This window comes from Azolla caroliniana, unplaced genomic scaffold (assembly GCF_043228905.1).
Source record: "Azolla caroliniana isolate FFs.n. ecotype wild unplaced genomic scaffold, voAzoCaro1.0.p SCAF_20, whole genome shotgun sequence".
NCBI classification, from domain to species: Eukaryota; Viridiplantae; Streptophyta; class Polypodiopsida; order Salviniales; family Salviniaceae; genus Azolla; species Azolla caroliniana.
The window spans coordinates 12171038-12195286 of record NW_028230455.1 but is presented as its reverse complement, the minus strand read 5'-3'; the positions used below and the strand labels follow the sequence as shown (position 1 = coordinate 12195286).

Here is a 24249-nt window from a genome sequence, read left to right as displayed (position 1 = left end):
CCACACATCCACAACAAATCGATGACAAGTTGTCTTCACCCTGAAACAAGGGTGCAAGTTGAAGCAGTGAGTTCTTATGTCTGTTTCAAACTCACATCTACAAGCACCCCTAGGTGCTTCTTTATGGCCCAAGCCTAAAAAGACGCTCTTATTTCAATCTCCAAATTTGTAAGATCATATTCCAATAAGAAAACAACAAGACGTTAGATGCTAAAGCACAGTGTGGGATCATGCCTTACTACATCATATATATCGCTCAAGTGGTTCCCACCAATTCAATTGAACGATACTTATTGCTTGTAGATAAAATTTAAAGTAGTTGTGTTGTGATAAAGCTTATACTTTGCGATCTTAAGAATAATAGGTTACCTACATAATATATACGCTTGGTCTCAACATTATTAGATGATAATTTAAGATTAAGCAAATAATTAAGAAATACATGTAATCAACCTATTCATCATAAATAATAAGCACATTGTGTCATGTTAACCTTGCTAACAATCTCAATTAGTTCAAGGACAACCAAGCAAAGTAGGCATTCTAGGTTCTGGTTATATCTCAATCAAAAGGAAAAAGGCAAAAGGAAAAAGGAAAAAGGAAAAAGGAAAAAGGAAAAAGGAAAAAGAAAAAAGAAAAAAGAAAAAAGAAAAAAGAAAAAAGAAAAAAGAAAAAAGAAAAAAGAAAAAAGAAAAAAGAATGGACAATAGATAATAAAAAGTAAATAAATAAATAAGTAAATAAATAAATAAATATGTAAATAAATAAATAAATAAATAAACAAACAAACAAACAAACAAACAAACAAACAAACAAACAAACAAACAAACAAACAAATAAATAAATAAATAAATAAATAAATAAATAAATAAATAAATAAATAAATAAATAAATAAAGAAAGAAAGAAAGAAAGAAATAAATAAATAAATAAAAAGTTAATCCAGGGTCTACGTGAGTGTTGTGCTGATGATGATGCGAGGAGGAGCCATGGCGGCTGAGAGCGACGTCATTACTCTCCATGTTTCACAACAAGAAGGTGGGGATTTCTTGACAGGGCGTTTAATCGACGCTGCATCTCTTGATGGCCATGGTTGGGCTTCTTTGATCGAGGAATGCATCTCTGATCAGGAGAACTTCACGTCTCTCAGTTTCCTCCTTTCAAGTCAGATGTACAGCTGCACCGATACCTGTCTTTCAACTTCTTCTCCTCTTTTTTAAGTTTCCTGATTTGCTTTTTCCTTTCTGCAGCTTGATGCGGAAATCTAGTTTCTTTCGGTCTCTCCTCGGTGGTGATTTCAGGCAAGTCTTCTTTTACTTATAAACCTGAGGAAGAAATAATGAGTCATTTTGAGTACTGAAAATAAAGGGTAACGTATAAAATGCATAAAGTTAACGCTCTTGATTACGATATTAGGTGTGTTTGGTCGTTTAATGAAGATGCACATCAATTTCTTCAACATCTATATAGTTTTTATACTATTGACATAACCGTTCATAGCTTTCTATTCATTCCTAGTTGTGGTTAATGTAATTCAATGAGTCTGGACTTTCATATTCTTGATATGATTTACATCGCGCTTTCTACGCAGAGTATCGATGTCTCTTGAAATGTTTGCTAATCACATGTTATCTGTGCTAGAACTGTGAGAGATGATCATGCATTCAAATATATGTACCTTTTCTAGTTTTTATTAGGCAAGGATTATGCAGTGATGCTTTTGGTTTGGAGGTTCTTGAGATAATCTTGTTTGTTGATATGTGTGCCACAATAATTTGGGCCATTTCCACTGTTTCTAGTATAATCATGTAGTTTTAAGTATGCCTTTTTTTGCTATATTTAATATCTTCAGGTTCGAAGATTCCGATCCTTGTTATTGAACTAGTTTCTATTTGGTGTAGAGAGTCTTCAGCTGTTCAGGTTCATGTAATATGGGAAATAGCGACATTTTGCTGTCTTCTGCAATGTATATGCTTAGAAGAAATGCATATCTCTTTGTTGCTGATGGAACACGTTCTCGAGGTTACAGTAGAACCATTAACTTCACTCTCGTCAATCTTTGTTGTGTTGCATTTATGCATATTTTCAATTCTCATATTTGACTCTGATTCTGTTTATTTTTGGAAGGCAATATTATTTTTTGGAGTGGAATCAGCAATTCCTGTTGTAGGAGAGGCAATCAAAAGAAAAGATTTATTGAAGTGGGCTCCAAAAATTTGGAATCTTGCTAATGGAATGGGTAAATCTCATAAGTCGGCATCATAAAAATTACATTGTTCTAAATAAAAAAACATTTTCTGAAATCCATGTTAGGTGTCTTCATTTTTTGAATCAGAAAGGAAAATAAACTTTGCTTTTTAGTTCCTTTCTGGTTTCTAGAAATTTTATGATTGATTGAATACTGTGTTGATTTGTAATATTGGATTATGAAAAGAAAATATAATTCCTTGATGTGCTATGTTTAATCAATGTTGATTGTAGCATTACATTACAAAAAGAACGTGTAATTTCTTGTTGTCTTATAATAATTTCTTCACTGCTACAGATATTTATTTTTGAAAGACTTTTAATTCAGGACAACATTCGGTTGCTGATATTTGTGTAGAATCTATTGCCATCAACTTTGTAAGACAAACATTTCTTCACAAAGTAGCTTATCTTTCTTCCTTACAAGTGTATTTCTGTTTATCTGTCTTTATCTCTTCAGCATTTTGTTTCCATATGGGCATGAGTTATAAGGTCGTTAATGCAGATTTTGTAATATTTCTGATGTTCTAACAACTATTAAAAATGGTAACTAATATGGTCAGTCATAGGGGAACTTGTTCAATTCCTGTCTAGGAATATGAATGTTGCGTTATCATTACGTGCCATTTTTGCCGTTATCTAGGAATATGAATGTCTAAGATCATTCGTTAGTAATATGAATGTCTAAGATCATTCCTTATCATGCCATTTTGGCAGCATAAAAGCTGCATTAACTGCTCCACGTGATGCTTGAAAGTACTTCAATTAATTTTTTTCTTGATTAATTTATACAACCTTTCATAACAGGAAGCTGTGGCAAGTGGAATTTATCTTCAGGATCTGTCACCTGTATTAGTGGATGCGTGCTTAAACCATAACCAATTGACTGTTATGAGGTTAGTTTTGTGAATGATTTTGTGTCTTCCAATGTTTTAAATAAGTTGTTGAAAGTTGTTAAGCATGGAGTAAAATTAGTTTTCGTTATCCATGATGTCACTTGTGCATTATGCATGCCTATTGCTATTGTATTCAATCTACAACTCTCTCTCATTTTAGGGTTTCTTGGTACGTTTTAGGGTGTTTGTTGCATTTTAAGATTTTAGCTTGTTAGCGTTTCTTTCCATGGTTTAGAGTTTTGTTACATTCTGTTTCTAGGGTTTCTTTCTTGTTTGGTATTGAATACGTCTTTTTCTTGCATTTTAGGTTTTTTATGGTTGCATTTTTGGGTTCCTTTTCCCGTCTTTCACCTATGTATGAGTAACCATATTTCTCTCCCTTTATACAACCACTCACCCTACCTTCAACAAACACCACCCAACCCATATTAAGCATCGAGACGATGGATGGACCTTTAATGAACCTTAAGAAAACATTGTGTGATTTGATATATTCAAATAAGAACTCAGACACAATCAATGCAGGAAATGCATGAATCTTTGTTCTTGAAGAAGACAGCAAATACCTTGGAATTGAATATGGAGCAATGTAGGCGAAGATTGCAAAGAATGAAGAGGGTGAAATTAACCCTAAACTAGAGAACGCAAAGTCGAATTTAGAAAAGGGTGGGTGGAAGTTGTTAAAGAGGAGATAAAGGTAGAATTCGCCTTAACCAAAGAAGTTGAAGTAAACAACTTAGACGACATTAAATTTGAACAAAAGAAAGGTTGGGCTAAAGTAGTTAAAGGAATAAAAATGGAAATTGAGGCAACGAGTAAGGATGGGTAGAGGTGGCTAAGAAACAAGTTCATGACAAAGAAGCATACTTGTGAGACAACTCATGTGTGAGTCACGGGCATTTGGCAATCACCAAACGACACCATCGACTAAGAAGGAAGGACACTGTGTACCAACCTCAGGTACATTAAGGAAGAAGCAACCCCAGTAACCACATCTTGGAGAGTGGGGTGATAACACCACTAAAGCTCAAGCACTCATAACAATATCTGGATGAATCAGAAAGCGTCTCCTTATTCAAAAAGGTAGTCATACTAATGGGGTTGGATGGCCCCCCCTATCTTCCTTGATGATGAATAACAAATATGCAAATTGGCCATGGAAAACAATATATGCCAGGGATCATGCAAGCATGCAAGAAATGCAAGAAGACTATCTGAGTGAGATTGTTGCATCATTATGAATGGCCAGTTTGGAAGTGCAATGAAGCACTCTGGACATACTTTGGAAGATTGGAAGAGGTCATGTGAGACATTCGCGTCATTACAGAGACACACTAGATCCTAGATAAAGGTCTATGCTTGACAAGGATTGGGCAGTATCACAATTCTCTTTTGACAATCCTTACATCTAGTCAAGGTTAACAGAATGAGATGTACAGGCTAGATACATGTGGATCTGAATCAAGCTCTTAAAGATAAGAGTTTTATTCATTGCACTATCTCTCAAAGACGTGAGCCTAGAATTGAAACATTTTGCAAATTGTGTGAAGCAGAGGTTGAAAGCGAGGAACATTTTGTGTGTAGGAACTCATCTTTTAACCACATTAGAGAGAAGTATGCCACCCTCTATGCAAACTCCACCATTCAACAATGTTGGAGAAGGCTGGCCCACGGCAATTTTGCCAAATCTTGTTTCAAAAGCATAGGGAATCAACTTATATTAGCATGAAGGATGCAACAACAATCACACATCATAATTCGTTCCATAGCTCCTTATCTCCACTAACAATGTGCAGAGGAGTCACCATAGAGCGTGTAGAGGAATGCTGAAATGATGGAGACCATGAGTATTAGGATATACGGCACATGGGCCATACTGTCATGAGATCATTGATCACCATGTCCAATCTGCACGAGGAAACCCAAATGCACTTGTTCAAATTCATCATAGCTTTATTTCACTGCACCAACCTACCTACAATACGAGTCCAGTTACCAACACTCTCATATATATTATTTGTATGCTTGACACTTGTAAATCATCTCCAAATCATTCCACCACATGCGTAAAGTTCACGATCATGGAGCTCTAAGAAACGTAGAGTTTTTATATTTTTGAATCCACCCATATTTGTTATCATGATTTGTCATAGAATGATTTTGGCCTCTAATAGTGTTAATATATCTTCCTCTCTTTGTTTTTTTGTGACAAGTGGATGTTTCTTTGGTAAAGCACTGGATCTGTTATTCTCTAACATGTGCATCAGCATTAGGTTTTAAGCTATGCTTAAAATTCATAGCCCTTGACGTATTGGGATTTGTTGTTGAGGTTTCAAACCATTAGTATGAGGAAATTCAGGGATGACCTTCAACTGGTAGTAAAGGGCATTCAGTTAGTTTAAACTCAATATTGTAATATGAATGTGCATTCTTGGACGAGAGTTTCTTTCTTATCACTTCATCCGTTATTGCTCTTCAGTGTTTGGTGTGAGTGGGCAAAGTATTATTTATTATGAAGTAAGTTTCTACGCTACTGTTCATCGGGCTAATATTTTTGTGGAATTTGGTTTATTCTTTCTCAAAGATGAGACAATATTATGAGATTTAATCTGTTGTTTGGTCTTATAGGCCATTTTAGCCTCTTAAAAGACGTTAAGATATATTTCATTCTTTGCAGTGAAAAAGCTCTATGTGAAATCATATTGAACTGGCTTTTCTACCAGCATAATTCTAGTGGCTATCTTTCAGAGAAGACAATATTTTCGGGCTTATGTTGGACAATGTATGAGGGACAACACAAAGATTTGCAAGAGAAGAATGTCTCTTCATTACACTCAATTACTCCAAGATTTTTTCAGAAGGTTGGTGTTTTTGATGTACTAATTAATGAATCCATGAATGTAGATTCTGTCAGCTTGGTCTTTTGTGTATTGTTCCAAAAGGTTGGTGTTTTTGAAGTACTAAGTAATGATGGTGCATGATTGTAGTTCTGTTATTTTGATCTTTTCTCGTATTATGCCAATCTCTGAACACCTGATTATCACAAACATACAATATGCCAAGCTTAAAAGAACCAAAAGCAATAAAGAAGAAAGAAGCACAAGTTGACGAACAATGGAGATGGGGAGTAAAATATCTATTGGAACTTTCAAGTGATGTTATGAAGTATGTGATCATTGAGGAAAAATTACTAGAGGCACTAAGGATGAAGTGACAAGATGCTAAAAAGTCAAAATAGGAACATTATATTACAAATATTAACCCACTAGAGCTGGCCCCAATGAAAGTAAAATGCTAGAAAGTATCCAATTACATTTCGTTACCCCAATGAGACTTGGCTCTCGGAGAGCCTTAACACATCTTTAAACTTGCTCACACAAGTTAGGTGTCAAGGTAGCATTATGGAATCATCACCCAAATATGAAGATATGCAATGAAAACCTATTGGGGTATGAATATCACTTATCCCATGTTTTGCGTATAAGGTAATTTATGAGAAATATGATGACTTATTAGATGGTCATGATAATGCAAGCGTCCTTCTTAAATGTCTACCAAGAAGGGTGAACATATATGTGCATGCATTATTTTCAAGTTACTATTGCCGAGCAGTAGCCCTCCTTAGGAAGGAGTCACATACAAGATGATGCGTTGATTTGGTTCCATAGGTCAAAATTGGCCTCCACATGAACAATAAAACATCTATTCTATTCTATTCTGTTCTTCGGTCTCTATATAGATGAGCTATCACATTGCATAGAGGGATCAACTCTCCCCACGGGAGGTTGCTTTTGCTTGACTTTCTCATGGATGTGAAAGACAATGTGCACATTTGCAATTCCTAGAGCTACGAACTAAATTATGGCTATTTGATACACTTGTGACACCAACTCATCTCGCGAGAATAGAAACTAGGGGCAAGTCTTAATAAGAAAAATAAATGGGGAGGTTTAGAAAGAAAGAATGAAAGAAATATATATTAGTGTCTTTTAAGAGGCGAAAATGGCCATTAACCAAACAAGTGATTACATCTTAAATGGTATCTCATCTTTGGGGTCAACAAATGAAAATAAGTAGATGTTACTAAGTAAAAAAGGTAAATAAGATAAAAAGAAACTAAAAAATCTTGTTATAGGTACACGTATGACTCTCAAATCAGATATATTGTAATTTTTGTCTTCGAAAATCCTCTAGCATAGGTCGATCCAAAAGAAGCAAGGGAAGCAACTGCAATTGCAAGAGATAATATCCTTCACTTATCGATGACTAGGATAGTCAGATTGTGGCCCATGGAGTGGGGGCCTATGCACAGAAAATTGTTATTTCTCGATCTATTGTAACTCCTTCGTTATGTCCTCGTGGGGAGCCCATTTGTGTAGCCCTTGCTTGACTTGTATCATGAGTAGGAGTAATGGGGCTAAACAAAGTAGTGATTATTCTTTGTTAATGAACTTGTGTGGCTGTCATGGTTGTTTACGTACCCATATTTTACGTTTAAATACGTATAGTACCTCATCATTTGTATAGTACGTACTATACCTCAATGTTGTTTAGTCAAATATCATGTACATTTGTCCAATACGGTATTTAACGTATTCATAAAAAAATTGGAATAATACGTATTTATAAAGAAAATGTAAGTAAAACCCTAACAAAAAGAAAAAGAAAAGAAAGATTTTAGTGAAAAAGAAGCCAAAGGAAGGAAGAAAGAAGAATAGAAGAGACGACGATGAAGAAGAAGAAGAAGAAGAGAGAAAAGAAGACATAAACCTATCCTGAGTGTGATAATCGCAGTAGATAGAAGAAGAAGAAGAAGAAAACGAAGAAAAGAGAAACCTATCATGAGTGTGATAATCGTAGAAGATTCCTCAATCTATGAAGGCATAATTGTAAATAATTACAATTTGAAGTAGAACATCGTGATACACACTTACACTGATTTATAGAATAAGGGAATGTCGACATCCATATTACTACAAGTATTTTAGGACGTGAAATGTTCAAATGTCTTATATGCATTTTAGGATGTAGAACTATATTGTACATCACAAAATTGTGTAAACATAGATGTTTTTTACAATATTATAGATATTTTTTAAAAAGGTAAATAATTTTCAAATTCTAGAAGTATTTAACGTACTATACGTAAAATAAGTATTTTATAAGTATTTAATATATTAAGAAAACGTATTTAACGTATTTTTAAATTGGGAGGTACTATACATGTATTAATACGTTAAATACGTATGGTATCCATACCGTACCTAACGTACCTAACAACCTTGGTGGTTGTACAATTGTCCTTCATTAACTTTTGCACGTGTCTCTTGAGTTCTACCAAGAAAAGTCCCAAGCATTGATGGTACTCATATTTCATTACCTTGCGTAGTGGGCCAAAGCCTTGTTTAAAGAGCAATGGTATCTTCCTCTTATTTCATAAAAAACACTACAATGACAAACATAGTGTTCTTTAGATTCCACTCCTTGATGACACAAGTGGAAAATTCTGTCTTCTAGAGGTATTTGTGCATATCTACCTGCCTCAATCTCTAACTGACGTGATGAAGTTTGCAGCTCCTAGATTTCCAGTTCTTATATTTTATATTAGACTCTCTTCTACATCTGATTGATTGATTTCCCCCATCTATGCTTCTTGATCGTTATGAATGTTTGATTCTAATCTGAAACTTATTGCGTTGAGTTCTTTTTTCTAATTCTTTTCCCATCATTTTGCACAGATAAGAGTTCTCTTGCTACCTTTAGATTTCTCCTTAGGTAAATTTCTGTGTCCACATTCTGTATGCATAAACATGCTCGAAGAACACACAAAATTTATAACACACATATATACACTCAAGCATACAAGTTGGGAAGTGGGAATACAACTACCTCATAAGAATGAAGAGGACTGATTTTGCACATGCAAGTGTGATACTTTGACTGCATGGAAATGCTGAAATATTTACATAAAATAAGTGTGTGCACGTTTTACATCAAGTTCATATGCCTTAGTTCATGCTTAAAGAAGTCACGAAAATGCTAGATGTGAATAATTCTGATGTCTTTAGCACATGCATTCACTCTATTTATACATACATGCTACTTTGAACACGTACCATCATGAAAAGGTGTTTGGGAGCATGTAGATGTGCATTCAACATACTCTATGCAATTAAATATAGCATATGTATTAAATATGTGGTCATTTCTTGTAAAATTAAACAGGTCATTTGTATCAAGGTTTGTCAGTAAATTTACTTCTCCCTCAAGTATCAATAGCTAATGGATATGATAAACTGGCACTGCTGATGGAAGAAGCAGCAAACAAAGAAATTACATGCCTAGAAACTGCTGAAAATAAACAGTTTTCATTGCGAATGACAGAACACTCTGTGGTGAGTTTCCATTTTAGAGTTCTATATTAAAAAATCTGGAGTTCATGAGTAGGCACATTTTTAGAAGGCAAAATCATTTTTTGAAGTTTATAAATTTGAATGGAACATGAAACAGAAAGAAACATGTTTGTGATAATAATTGGTTGCATTTGATGAGTTTGAAAATATTCTAGACTGATGACAAAACTAAGTTGTACATTTCAAATGTGGCTTTTGGACATACTCAAATTTACATACAAGTAGTCCTGAAATGTACTAAAGAAAATCTGATCGTCACATCTAAGAACTATACTTTAGAATTTTGTTACTCAGGGTATTGGAATATTCTGAGTGATATTGTGAAAAATCAGAAATGCACAAAGGAAATTTAATGCTATTTCTTAAATGCACAAAGGTGTGGTATGTCACATGAAGCAAGACATTGGAGAAACCAGGATATGAGATATGGTCAGAGTTTTCTTATACTTTCTAAGGAAGCCTATGATCAAATGTTAGGTTCTTGTTATGTCTGCAAACTCCCAAGTTCACTCAGCATATGATGGTTACCATTGGCAGAAGCCTTTTGGAGGACGTCATGATACAGGAGTTTGATCTTCAGTAGAATAACTCCTGATTATTGTCATTATCACTGTGCACTAATATAAGGACGATGACATAGGAACATTTGAGACATGCACTTCTAGAATATAAGAACTGGCTTCATGTGCGGGAGTCTTCAAGGTTATATCAGATAGTATCAAGATTTTGTTAGCAGCTAGGATTGCATAACATAGGGATATTCAGGCCTGTTCCTTCATGGGCACATTGTGTGGCATTACATGCCACCACATGTATGTGTGCAAACTCAGGTACCTTGTCATCTTTGGCTACTTACATAATTGTTTTATTTGGTACATCCTTCAGAATTAGGCCACATGGCATTCTGATTTACAGTTAATGTAATCTCTGTCCAAAAAAACAGATATTCCAGAGTAACAGAAAGAAAATAAAAATATTAATGTTTTTTAAGAGGCCAAACTGGCCTATGAGGCTTAAGGCTAGTTTAAAATTAACAAACAAAAATAATTATGACTACATTATAGAACTGCAAAAGTTAAGGGAAAACCCTAGAATTATTCAAATTTTGCTTTGGATCCCCACAAACATAGGATCCCTTGTCAAGTTTCTTTTTTTAGTACCTTTGGCTTCTCTTTTCTTAGCAAGGACCGATTAATATCGCCATTTTCATACTCTATGTCAACCATGACATGATACTAGTATTTGGAACACATCTCGTGTTTGAGCAAGCATCCATTAATTTTTTGGGTTTGAAGCCACTCTTACTGAAAAGAGCAGCAAAAGCAAGTTTAGCATATAGCCAATGCCCACCCATGTTAATAACTCGCTGGTTACCTCTCTTTTTGGAACTGAGGTAGTTTGAAATTTAACTATTTTGAATCTTAAAAAAGCATATACACAATCAATGATTTTATTAAAGCATTACTTTTGCAGAGAATCGATCTTGCAGGATGTCAGCAGATCACTACTGCAGTGCTTTTCCATGCAGTCTTGCGAATTATTAAGCAAAGATGTGTCAATGATTCACAATCTTTTCTGAAAATCCAATCAGGTATTCAGAAAGCCTTCTCCGATGAGGTGTTTCTGAGCTCATTGAAGTATTTTGACAAAGATTGGTCAGAGGATCTCTCATTAAGAAACCTTACTGAACTGAACTTGGAGAGATGCTGGAGATTAGACCAAGAAAGACTTGTCATGTGGTTGTGCCTGGTTTGCCCAAACTTGAAGCTCTTAAATGCCTCTCACTGTCCTCAGCTAAGAATTAATATCCTTCCTCAGATCTCTCTTGGTTGTAAAAACCTTGAAACATTAGATCTGTCTCTATACTTTGCAAATCCTCCAATCAAACCTTTTGGTGGCTCTGAAGTGCAATATTTATATCCCAGATATAGATGGTACGATGGCTTATTAAAATTTCTCACAACACTTTCACTACATGGTCGAAATAGTTTAGTCGGTAAGTATTGCTCCACTCATTACCTGTAAGATGCAATACATTGGGCAAGTCCTTTGCTTAAATATAAGCATGCTGTACATTATGTTATAGTCATGTGCATGATGATTATGATATTTGAAATCATTAATTTGTTTATGTAGATGGAGATCTGAAGCGCATTGCAAAATGCTGTCCAAACATTTCCTCTGTAAATCTTGGAGGTTGCTGTCAACTAACAGATAAAGGATTATCTAATTTTTTGTCTAATTATGATGGTTTAATTGCATTGGGAGCTGCATATACTGCCTTCGGAGTATTATCTTGTGTTTCACTTATCCAGAAGCAGATGCATCATCTGAACAGCTGCTGCATGCTCACAGATCTTAATCTAGAGGGATGTTGGGGTAAGTGTTGCAAAAAACATTCTCTTCCTTTTTAGTTCCATTCAACTCCATTTTTATTTCTTTGTATAATTCTAAATTGCAAAAGTTATCTCATACAAAAATGTGATGTCAGAGTTTTCTTTTGAGCCAAGAATCTATCATGTAAAGCTTTTCATGTAGGTGTAGATTTTAATATACATAAATCTCATATAACACTCATATACTTTCCATTGACTGTAAGGATCCTTGGGGGTTGTTCTGAATGACATGCATCTTGATACTCCGTCAAGCTTATAGATAGTTCTTTTATTTCTCTGAAAAATATCAGGTTCAAGAAAGAAGCGTACTTGCTTGTTTTTGTCTAGCAACATCAGATCTTACCTTATGCTATAGTTCGTGCATGTCTTTCTCCTCTTTACTCTGATAACTGTAACATTTTGAGTGTCATTATGTCACAGAACGTACTTTGTTTCCACACTTTATTTGTAAACTTATAGAAGAGGTCTTTAATTTCCATTGAAGTTTAAGAATAGAGTCTTCTTTTCGTTGAAGAAGATTTGTGGGAAAGCCACTTCGGTATTCATTAATCTGTGTAAGCATCAATGCAAATTGTTAGAGACATGTGTTGAGCACTGAATATAGCAAGAAAATAATTTGAAATCTTGGTTCTTTGGCAATAGGTCTTGAAGAGAATTCAATTGCAAAACTCGTGGAACAGGCTTCCTTGTTAAGAAATTTAAACTTAGGATTTACTAGCGTAGGTGATAAAACTGTCCACAGTTTCAGAGGGTCAGGCTTACAAGCATTGAATCTTCAAGAGACAAAGGTATAAATTTTGAATTCATGTTCTCTAGTGAAACTATTCATAGACTCAACATTGCATCCCTTCATCAAAGAAATATTCAGGTGTCGAATGGGTTGGGTCATATCCTCCATCAGAATCCAAATCTGAAGGTCTTAAATAGCAGGGGATGCAAACAAGCTAATTTTTGCTTCATCGGAGAAATTGATGGACAGTTCACTGATGCCAAAGGGTTATGTTTGAGGGATTTAGCTGTTGGTTGGGGATTCTCTGACTTAACACTGAAGGCATGGAAGCCACTTCTTTATTCTTTGCAAAGTTTGACCATAGGTGTTGGTGGGATCTTATCAGAGTCAACGCTAAGCACACTACATGAAATCTGCCCATCACTTGAAAAAATCTCTCTCAAATTTCAGGTTAGACATCGAATTATGTTTTTGAAGATTTCTTCTCTATTTCTTTTGCCATGATCTTCTTTACCTCTTTTGAATTCTGTTTAAACTCCTTGTACGTGAAAAAAAGTTCAACTGGTCAAGGCTGCAAACTTCCTCTAAAATGGCTTCTGATGACCCATGGAATGCATGAATTTGAATGGAAAATTTGTTAATTAAATGTTTCTGTTAGCTTATATGTATATGGCTTTTGACGGCAACATAAGAGAAATATTTTGGAACACATTAGATACTTGGTTTACCGATAGATTTTTTTTTTCGAATTAGAGACCATCACTGTAGCATACTGACCATTGCATTGCCATGAATTATGCTGCGAGTCTGCATTTCCTGGACAACAATACATTCTGTCTCAAAATTCCTCAGGGGCTAGGCTGATGTTCTCATGGTTTAGACTTGATAATCATTTGATATTTTGGAAACACATTAGATACTTGGTTTGCTGTTAGATTTCTTTTTCTAATCAGAGGCTAGTCATTGGAGCATTTACCAATGTTGAACTGCCATGAATTATGCTGCCAGACTCAAATTTCTGAGTGGCTAGCATGATGTACTGTATGTTTGAGTTTTAATAATCTTTTGATCTATTGCATCTTACTGGCAGGCCATTTCTGATGAAAATATTTTAAACTTGCTAAAGTACATGCCAAAATTGCGCGTACTCGGACTGGATTACTGCTTAGGGGATATCCCTTCCAGCATTTTTCATGTCATTTCTAGTAATTTGACATGCCTGAGCTTTGAGAGAGGTGTTGCATGGATGACCGATGCTAGTATAAGCCTACTTGCAGAAAACTGCAAGGGTTTGACACAGATTTCACTCATAGGATGCCGTCTCCTCACATCAAGTAAGCTTGTTTATCAATATGTTTGGGTCTGGTTCTATGCAGTTTTGATAACATTGATAGAATATCCTGATATGATGATTCACAAACAGGATCCTTTCAAACAATAGTGCAGGTGTGGCCAGGAATTGTCTCATTGAGACTAGAGGTGAGTCTGCCATACATCGAAAAACTTCATAACTTATGGTATTGTTCATGTTTCATGCCGTAGTCTCCTATAACATTTTCTAATCTATGACATCAAAACACTGTAACAGCTTGTGCTGGAATATTGTTAGAATTGATGAAGTTTGGTATATTTATAATTTACATTTTTGTTACTTCTGTTCTTGTATACATTGTTGGATGAATTATTATAACGCCTTATATGGATACACATATTCATGCCACACTTGAGGTGAGGTCAGTTGTGTGGCATGAATATGCAACGGTCACTTGAGGTGAGGTCAGTTGTCTCATTAAACATTTTCCATGCTCTTTTACTTTCATGTCCTAGAAACCAATGATTCAAATGATCTTCAAATTTTGTTACTTCACTCATATCTTGAACTTGTCACCTTTGATACACTCCTCTCTCTCTCTCTCTCTCTCTCTCTCTCTCTCTCTCTCTCTGTCTTTGCGTTTAGGGTTTAGGCTCTGTCTCTGCGTTTTCTGCAATGTTTGTCCTCTGTGTCAATGTCTGTTTGCGTTCTTTGCAATGTCTATCCTCTGTGTTTTCTGCAATGCTTGATCCTTTGCATTTTCTGCCAAATCTGATTCCCTGCATTTTCTACCAAATTTGTTCCTTTGTGTTTTCTGCCCAGTAGAAATTCTTGGAATCTATATTGTTCCCTCTGCCCTCAACATTTCATACCCTGTACATGCTGTCCGAAGACACCATGGAGTCTAAATTTATAGAAATGAAAAGATGGATCTTAACACACGACGAGGGTTCAGATCCATGGGAGACCCCAAGAAGATACTATCGACGAAAAGGACGGGATGGAAGCACCCCAAATAGCGTTAGAAGGGCACATAAGGCACCTAGAACGCAAGCCCCATTCGACATTCCATTTCTCTCAAAGATATAAAAATAGCACTAAAAGAAGAAATGAAAAAGGAGATAGAGAAACAGAAAACAGAGTTGTATGCCTCTTTCAAGACTGACTTATTAGAAGAGATGCAGAAAGACATAATAAGCCATGTGAAGAAATCACACTTAGAGCTCAAGGATGACATGACGCAATACCTTAAGGATGAAATATCCTCAAATAAGGTTGAGTTAGGAGCTATAAAAGTGGATTTAGAAAAAGGACAAGACACAGTGGAAATGCAAACATAGGCAGACATGGCCAAAGATGCCAAAGCTCAAGCTGAGCACACCCAAAACGAGATTAAGTCAAATGCTCCTTGGATAGAGGTAGTGAAAAAGCAAAAAGGAAACATCCAAGGATAGGATGGCAATGATGAATGCTACATTAGAAGAAGAAGCCAAGAGGAAAGCTCGTGTGTTACATGTATGAGTGGTTCCTTTTTGCTTTTTTACTACCTCTATCCAAGAAGCATTTGCTTTAATTTCGTTTTGGGCGTGCCCAGCTTGAGCTTTGACATCTTTGGCCATGTCTGCCTATGTTTGCATTTCCTTAGTGACATTGGTTTTCATTGTAGAGATCCATCTTTCCACTGTGTCTTGTCCTTTTTCTAAATCCACTTTTATAGCTCCTAACTCAACCTTACTTGAGGATATTTTATCCTTAAGGTATTGTGTCATGTCATCCTTGAGCTCTAAGTGCGATTTCTCCGCATGGCTTATTATGTCTTTCCGCATCTATTCTAATAACTCAGCCTTGAGAGAGGCATACAATTCTGTTTTTTGTTTCTCTATCTCCTTTTTCATTTCTTCTTTTAGTGTTATTTCTATATCTTCTCTAATAAGAATGAGCTCTTGCGCAATCAAATGGCGTAATAAATCATGTTTCCCATTTCCGACATCAAATGGAATGTCGGATTGGGGCCTGCGTTTTAGGTGCCTTGTGCGCCCTTCTAACGCTATTCGGGGTGCTTCCATCCCGTCCTTTTCATCTATGATATCTTCTTGAGGTCTTCCATGGATCTAGAACCTCGTCATGCCTGTTAAGATCCATTTTTTCATTTTCGGTCCATTCAGACTCCATGGTGTCTTAGGACAGCAGGTATACGAGATGTTGAGGGCAGAAAGAACAATATACATTCTAGAAATTTTTACTGGGCAGAAAGCATAGAGGAATAGATTTGGCAAAAGATACAGGGAATCAGATTTGGCAGAAAACGCACAGGGTCAAGCATTGCAGAAAACACAGAGGACAGACATTGCAGAAAATGCAAACAGACATTTACATTGCAAAAAACACAGAGGAGAGGACAGACATTGCAGAAAACGTAGAGAGAGAGAGAGAGAGAGAGAGAGAGGGAGAGAGAGAGAGAGAGAGAGAGAGAGAGAAAGAAGAAAGAAAGAAAGAAATATTAACGTCTTTTAAGAGGCCAAAATGGCCTATAAGACCGAATAAGAGATTACATCTTAAATGTTTTCTCGTCTTTGAGAACAAATCAAAATAAAGTAAATATTACACAGTAAATATAAAAGTAAATAAGATGAAAAGAAAAGAGACGAGAGAATCTGGTTTTTGGCCCATGCGAGATTCTCAAGTTAGGTGTATTGTAGCTTTTGTCTCCGAAAGATCTCTATCATAGGTCGATCCAGAATGGAAATGTCTCCGAAGGGAGGGAAGCACCTACGATGGCGGGAGATAATGGCTTTTATTTGTCGATGACAAGGGTGTCGAGGTTGTGGTCCATGGGGCCGGGGCCTACGTGCACGGCAAATTGCCATGAGACAATTGGTCACAACAAAATGGGATGTGTACCCACTCATTAAAAAAAAACTTAGATAAAAGAGTTCTAGTATTGTACAAAAGGCGTTATGGTGTAACATATTCTATAAAGGAAATGGCTATTTGATAGGCCTAGTTTCAAAAAGGAGTGAGAGGTCAAAGGGTTTCAATGTGGGTGTGGCCTGTGGTCTTGATGTAAAAGGTACCTTGACGACAACTTTTAGGCGGTGTAATTCATGTTCCCGTATCTTCTTAATTGCTTTTACACAAGTGACTTTGAGGCTCGGCATTTGAGGGTATTTGGTTGTTCTTTTGTGTTTTGGTTCAACAAAGGAGAGGCCGAGTGGTGCAGGTGTGTCCATGCTCATCGTCCCCTCCTGTCCTTGAAAAATTTCATTGGTTACATGTTGATGAATATTAGAAAGGTTATGGTTAGCATTTTGTAGCTTATTCTCTCTATGTTGTTTTAGCTCTAAGATTTATCTACTTAGTTTCTTTATATCTAGGGTGTCTAATGGTTTGGAGAGGGTCCTAGTATGTCTTGGTATTTTGCCCTTATCTCAAATGATGTTGGACACTTGCATGTAAAGTGATACTCATCCTCTATTTCTATGTGATATAATCTACATATCCTTTCCTCTACGGGGACTCCATTAGCACGACCATTCTCAACCTCAACTTGGGGAGATGATACTCTAAGTTGTCCAATGGCAACCCTTAGTGCATTTGGTAAGAATGTATCTACATATTTCGGTCGTATAATTAACGTCTTTTAGGAGGCCAAAATGGCCTATAAGACCAATCAAGAGATTACATCTTGAGTGTTGTCTCGTCTTTGAGAACAACAAATAAAAATAAAAATAAAAATTACTCAGTAAATATAAAAGTAAATAAGATAAAAAGACGAGGGAATCTGGAGATTCTCAAGATAGATATATTGTAACTTTTGTCAGAGAGAGAGAGAGAGAGAGAGAGAGAGAGAGAGAGAGAGAAAGAAAGAAAGATATATTAACATCTGAAATGTTTTCTCGTCTTTGAGAATAAATCAAAATAAAGTAAATATTACACAGTAAATATAAAAGTAAATAAGATGCAAAGAAAAGAGACGAGAGAATCTGGTTTTTGGCACATGCGAGATTCTCAAGTTAGGTATATTGTAGCTTTTGTCTCCGAAAGATCTCTATCATAGGTTGATCCAGAATGGAAATGTCTCTGAAGCGAGGGAAGCACCTACGATGGCGGGAGATAATGGCTTTTATTTGTCGATGACAAGGGTGTCGAGTTCATGGTTCATGGGGCTGGGGCCTACGTGCACGGCAAATTGCCATTGCCTGATCAATCGTAACCCCTTTGTTATATCATGGTTTGGATCCCATTTCTGTATCCTGGGGTTGACTTCTAGCATTAGGAGTGATGGAGCTAAAGAAAGTTGTGATTGTTCTTTGTGGATGAGCTTGTGTGGCTGTGTTCTTCAACAACTTTTCCCGATGTCTCTTGAGCTTGAGCAAGAAAAGTCCTATGCATCTTTGGTCCTCATATTCCATTACCTTGCATAGTGGGCCAAAGCCTTGTTTAAAGAGGCAATGGTATCTCCCTCTGATTTCATAAAAGACACTACAATGACAAACATAGTGTTCTTCAGATTCCACTCCTTGATGACACAATTGGCAAATTCTCTCTTCTAGAGGTAGTCGTGTATATCTGGCCACCTCAATCTGTAGCTGATGTGATGAGGTTCGCAGCTGCCCTATCACACTACGCAGCGCATAGGATAGATGTATGTCCATATAAGGTGGCCTATGACAAATCCATCCTCCGATGTATGTAAGAAGTGTGTCTTATAGTGGGCCATCTTTGTAGCAAGTGGTATTTTGGGGTTGATCCATGGTATCTTGTTTTCTAAGTGACTTGAACCATTGTTGCATTTAAGCATACCAACAATGAGTGTCTCCATTTTCAGCTAGTTGTTTTGATGACATAAGTGCCAACCTTGGGTACCTTCGTTTAGGGAGCTCCCAAAGACATTGGATAAATGTCACTAATCGGAACAATGCCTCGGTTATTATAGGTGCTGCTCCCATCTCTGCCCAGATTATATCGTGGGGCACCGATGCTTTGCTCCTTATCATGCGAGCAATCATTGACACTAAAGGTCTCTCGAAATCTTTCCAATGATTTGCCTTGTTAAGACTCGGTCCCCATGTCTCTACTCCATAGAGAAGAGTTGGTGTGACAAGTATATCAAATAACCATAGCTTAGTCTGTGGCTCTTGGAACTGCAAATGTGCACATTGTCTCTCAAGAGCACCAAGGACTGCATATGCACGAGAAAGTCGGGCACAAGCGGCCTCCTGTAAGGAGAACCTAGGTCCTGTAAATGTTACTCCTAGGTATGTGTAGGAGCGTGTGTATTCCACCTTTTCCTCCCCCAAGAAGAATTCTGGTTCTGATCTTGTTACCCATGCTTGGGTGGTGTTAAACACCATCACTTTAGTTTTATTCATGTTGATTGACAAACCTTTGTCCGTACAAAATAGTTTTTAAGGCATTTAGATGTCTTTGTAGTCCCTCCGGAAAGTCAGAAATCAGCACAATATCATCAGCATATAGTAAAATTTGTATAGCTATACTTGCTAGGTGTGCTCCGGAACCCCCACATCTCTCTATGTACTGTGATACCTCATCTATATAGAGACTGAAGAGCGTGGGGGATAGTGGGCATCCTTGCTTCACGCCAATTGTGCTAGCCACCGCCTTTGACAAGCCCTTAGAAGACCGTGCTTTTCCTGACACAGATTCATAGAGTGCATAGCTTCCTCATTGCATATCTATAGGAACACTAAGGGCTTCTAGCCGCTGCATAAGCTGAGCACGTGGCAGTGTCAAAGGCTTTTCGGAAATCCACAAAGCAGCAATAAATCCTCTTATTGTGGGCTCTGGCCTCCTCAATAAGGGCCCGGAGGGTGAATATGTGATCCAAAGTTGTGAACCCCTTCCAAAAGCCTGCTTGTCCAATTGAACGGCAGCCATTTTGCTCTGCCCATATACTCAATTCTGATTCTAGAGAGAGAGAGAGAAAGAGAGAGAGAGAGAGAAAGAGAGAGAGAGAGAATGCTTTTGGCTTATCAGGAGTGTGGGTCTTTACATTCTGGAGGGGGATCATGTTTGTTTTCTTGTAGAGCTCTTCGAGAGGTAACATTACGACATAATGTGAGTTTTTCTTTGCCAAGTATGACTTCGTTGATGCATAGATAAATTACTGACTATAAAACTTCAGATTTCTAATAATGTGCCATGTTATTTCCTTGTGAATATTGTAGCATACAAAAGCACAATTCCACCCTAGCTAGAAATGATGTTTCAGTGGAAAGAAGGGCCTTTGAAACAGCAATTCAGATGTGTTTGTTTTACCAGTGATTTATTTGTAACGTTTTTATTTTGGTGCAATGACTTACAATTATCCATCTCTGCACCATTTTGTCCCCATTCTATTACGTATCAAATTGTAACTTTGGAACCACTTTTGCCCACACTCGAGAAGATGCACAACAGATACTTCTAATAGTGAGTCTATTCATGAGTGAGATTTCAGAGCCCGAGTATTGTAACTCTTTTAATGCTGTTCTTTGAACTTCCATGTTCAAAGTTCTATGTTACATTACTTTTGAAGAACATTGTTCTTATTCTAGCTACCATTTAAGCTGTATGTTTATTTTTGGCTATCATTGAATATCAATTTAATTTTTTGTAATTTCTTTCTGTTTTCTTCATTGTTTGAAACATCCATTTTACTACTTGCTTCCTACTATATTTTCTGAAGTATGGTGCATCCTTATGTTTTCTGAGGTTCAGTTTTTGAATCTAATTCTATTTTATTAATTCCTTATCCCTCATAATCACCTGATCCAATGCGACTGATTGCCATCTTCAACTGAGGTTAAGTCTCGTTAAGTCTTGTGCATCCTCGCGTTTTCTGAAGTTCAGTTATTGCATCTAATTATATTTTCTTAATTTTTATCTCTCGTAATCACCTGATTCAATGCGACTGATTGCCCTCTTCAAATAAAGGGTATTGCATATTAAATAAATAATCTTCAAATATCTGTCTCTGTTGCATGAACTCCGCATTTTTCCAGAGATGATTCCATACTAGCCTTTCGTACTTTTCCTTTGGTTCATCATGCAATTATCCCTACTCTCTTTGCCTTTAGTCATTTCATTCCCACTTTTCTACCTGCACAAAAGGGACACATTTGTTGGTTATAGTTGAGTGCATCCATGTTTTCTAGTGATGTGTGGTCCCCTGGTGATGGGTAAGTTAACAGCCACTTCACCTGTTATTCCATGATGATAATTGGTGGGAGATCTTACAGTATGCTATGGTAGGCAAAACAATGCAAACAATCATGGTATATTGGGAGACAAACAATACTTGAGACATGCGAAAATATGTGCATACACATGCATGTATATATCTGCATATGAACACTTATGAAATTAGTTATGTTTTTGACGGATGTAAAGATCAAAGAAAAACTTTGATGCTTTATTTTATTTTAAACATAAACTACACCACCGTTTCCATTACCAATGCAATAAGCAAATACAAACCTATAATGATACATTTTAGTGGCGGGTAAGATTTTTTATTGTTTTTATATATCCTCTTTGTTATTCTGAGGGTCAAAGTTAGATTTTGAATAACAGTTTATTTTGCATTACATAAACTGGTACGGTAATGTTATGGTTTACATATCACTTGTCTATTTCATAATATTAACCATGTGAGACATTGTTTTTGATGCATCAGGGTCGTAGCTTGGAGAAAGACTATGTCAAGCGTGCTGTTTTTGAGGTATTTTGTTATGTGTTTTTTTACCTCTGTTAATTTGAATGTATTGATATAGAAATATCAACATGAATGCTACATGTATGTATAAGATTGAAGAGCCTGGAAACTAGATGGATATAAAAACATGAACCATATTGTTATAAAATGGCTTTGAATAAGGAATAAAATTATACTGATTTATATTTTACAAAAAGGTGTGAAAGAAGAGACGAGGATGAGTATTAATCCAATGATAAATCAAGCAAATATACTTGTTATCTCCAAGTGGAGGATATACTTTTTGAAGAAGGCTAATACATTTATTGGCACCAACATCAATCCGCAATAAAACAGATTAGATCTAGCTATGAATGAACATCAATGACGTATGGATGTCTCAATGCATCAACATTGAAGGATACCTCAACAGGGAGATGAAGTCACCTTGAGAAGATGTGGATCGGTGTGTCATATCCACATGCAATTGTTATAGGCTGAAGTCACTATAATTCATTTGGTTATAATGCATATGGAGATGGGTGCAAAGATGCTGAGTGTGTTCCTACCATGTACGAGAGGTACTTGACTACTCTATATTATGTTCTCAACATATGCTTGAGAGGTGATATCTATCGAGGGGGCGCATAGAATCGAAGTGGAAAAGATGATAATAATGCCATAGAGAATTTATAATTGTCAGCTGTTTCTCAAATACCCTTAGGTATGGTGCAAAAAAGTAAAAGGAGAGGGAGAAGTTCTGATCTGAGGCAAATAGATTTAGATGTTTTGTTCGATATCACACTGATTGTAAACGTAAATTTTCTTATCTCTATTCCTGATAGTTCACTTTCCTGAAGATGGTTGGTGTAAACTAAAAAGTTTCAATCCTCTGTATCCTATTCTATTATACTGAATGTTGACTGCTCTGCAGACAAGAGAGTTATCCATGATCAAGCTACCGTATTTGTTTTGCAAATGCCGAAACTTGTTCTATAATTAGGAAATAGATATATGAGAAGATCCATGTACCTTTATACATCCTGGATTTGGTATAAGTTGTAGTTTGTTGATTTGTTACAATTGTTCGATTGGTGCTCTAGTACTTTTAGTTCAATGTCGTTTGACCAGATTCGAAGTTTACACGTCAATTCTGTGTTTTTGAAATGTTTAATTCTGTTTCTAATGATAAGGTTGCTAAGGTGCTTACTTTCACCATCCATGGCTCTCTACAAATGTGCATCATTTTACTACATATAATTGAATTTTTGCTGTATGTGCATGCTATCCAAGTAGATATGGATTTTTGGACATTGATGATTCCATCAGTCTTTTGAGTTTTTTAAGGGATTTCTTCACTCTTCTGCTTGACAGTTACCCCTGTTGGAAAGCTTGTCACTTGATATGTGTGATTCCTGTGAACAAGATTTTGATACTCCTCCAGTGGTAAGTGAACATTATAAAAGGTCATTTGCTTTTAATATCTAGGATATTGGCAGAAGTCTCATTAACTTTTCGTACATGTTTCTTTCAATAGGATGATAGAAGATCACTGAGCATTTTGAAAATTACTAGATGTAAAAGAGCTAAGAATTCATGCTGGCAAGGTTTAAAGTATACTGTCGTCATCGATTGGAATGATATACGGCAGAGAACTGTAAGGATATGAGGGACAATTTTATGCAATGCATTCAAGGGCAGAAGTATACAGTTGTCCTCGAGTGGATTGATGTGTCCTAGAACTGTAACAATATCAATGATGATTTTGTATGATCAGTCAATATAAACTTTACGGAATAATTTTTTACATGATATGAATGATTTTTTACAATCATTTCATCTGAAATGATATGCATCCATGAACTTCATGATTATGAGATTTTTTATTTAATTAGTGGACGTGGACTCACCGAAGAAATATGCAATCACATAATTTGGTGCTGCCAACTATGAGACTGATCTTTCACACCATATTTCATGATTATCCAAGTAAACATATGGTTAGGTCATATATATGACTTATGGTGATGTTATTTACAATAACTGATCTTACATTGTAAATAGCAAATGAAATGCAATTGTAAAATTGTAAAGAAGGTTAGTTCGAAGTAGTGTATCCAACATTCAAGCGAGCATTTGCATGTTGTGTAGTATTGCATGGATCATTAGCGTGTGCTAAATATGTCTTATAAGTCAATAAAACTACCCCACCAACCTTGATTTTCCAGCCAATTGTTCATCTTCATGGTTTCGACATGCAAACAAGATTAGCCCCTTGCATTGACAGACTACTTTTAACAATAAGAAATTCCCAACATATCCATCTTCATGGTTGTGTAGTATTGCATGGATCTTTAGCGTGTGCTAATTTTAAGTCCATAAAACTACCCCACCAACCTTGATTTTCTAGCCAGTTGTTCATCTTCACGGTTTCGACATGCAAACAAGATTAGCCCCTTGCATTGACAGACTCCTTTTAACAATAAGAAACCCTCTTTCATGGTCAACATATCCAAGGCATCAAGTAGAGCGAAAGGTCGAGGCACAATAAAAAGAGAAA

The 24249-nt window shown here is 36.2% G+C and overlaps 1 protein-coding gene across 4 annotated transcripts; it reads left to right on the top strand.

The window, feature by feature from the left end:
• Window positions 1–968: 968 nt before the first annotated feature.
• LOC147851055 (ubiquitin-protein ligase) lies at window positions 969–23800 on the top strand. Of its 4 annotated transcripts, none has more exons than XM_087335587.1 (19): window positions 969–1170; window positions 1250–1300; window positions 1901–2021; window positions 2127–2238; window positions 2575–2624; window positions 3054–3142; window positions 5820–6003; window positions 8881–8917; window positions 9368–9537; window positions 11029–11551; window positions 11692–11934; window positions 12594–12739; window positions 12820–13131; window positions 13772–14015; window positions 14105–14160; window positions 19991–20053; window positions 21672–21716; window positions 23064–23135; window positions 23227–23800. In XM_087335587.1, the coding sequence occupies exons 1-19, from the start codon at window positions 971–973 to the stop codon at window positions 23356–23358; spliced, it is 2850 nt and encodes a 949-aa protein (XP_087191713.1). In that variant the 5' UTR covers window positions 969–970; the 3' UTR covers window positions 23359–23800. The 4 variants fall into 4 exon arrangements, with proteins under 4 accessions (XP_087191713.1, XP_087191711.1, XP_087191712.1 ...); XM_087335585.1 differs by having other exon boundaries at window positions 19991–20071; XM_087335586.1 differs by having other exon boundaries at window positions 1250–1304; window positions 1905–2021; window positions 19991–20071.
• Window positions 23801–24249: the final 449 nt, after the last annotated feature.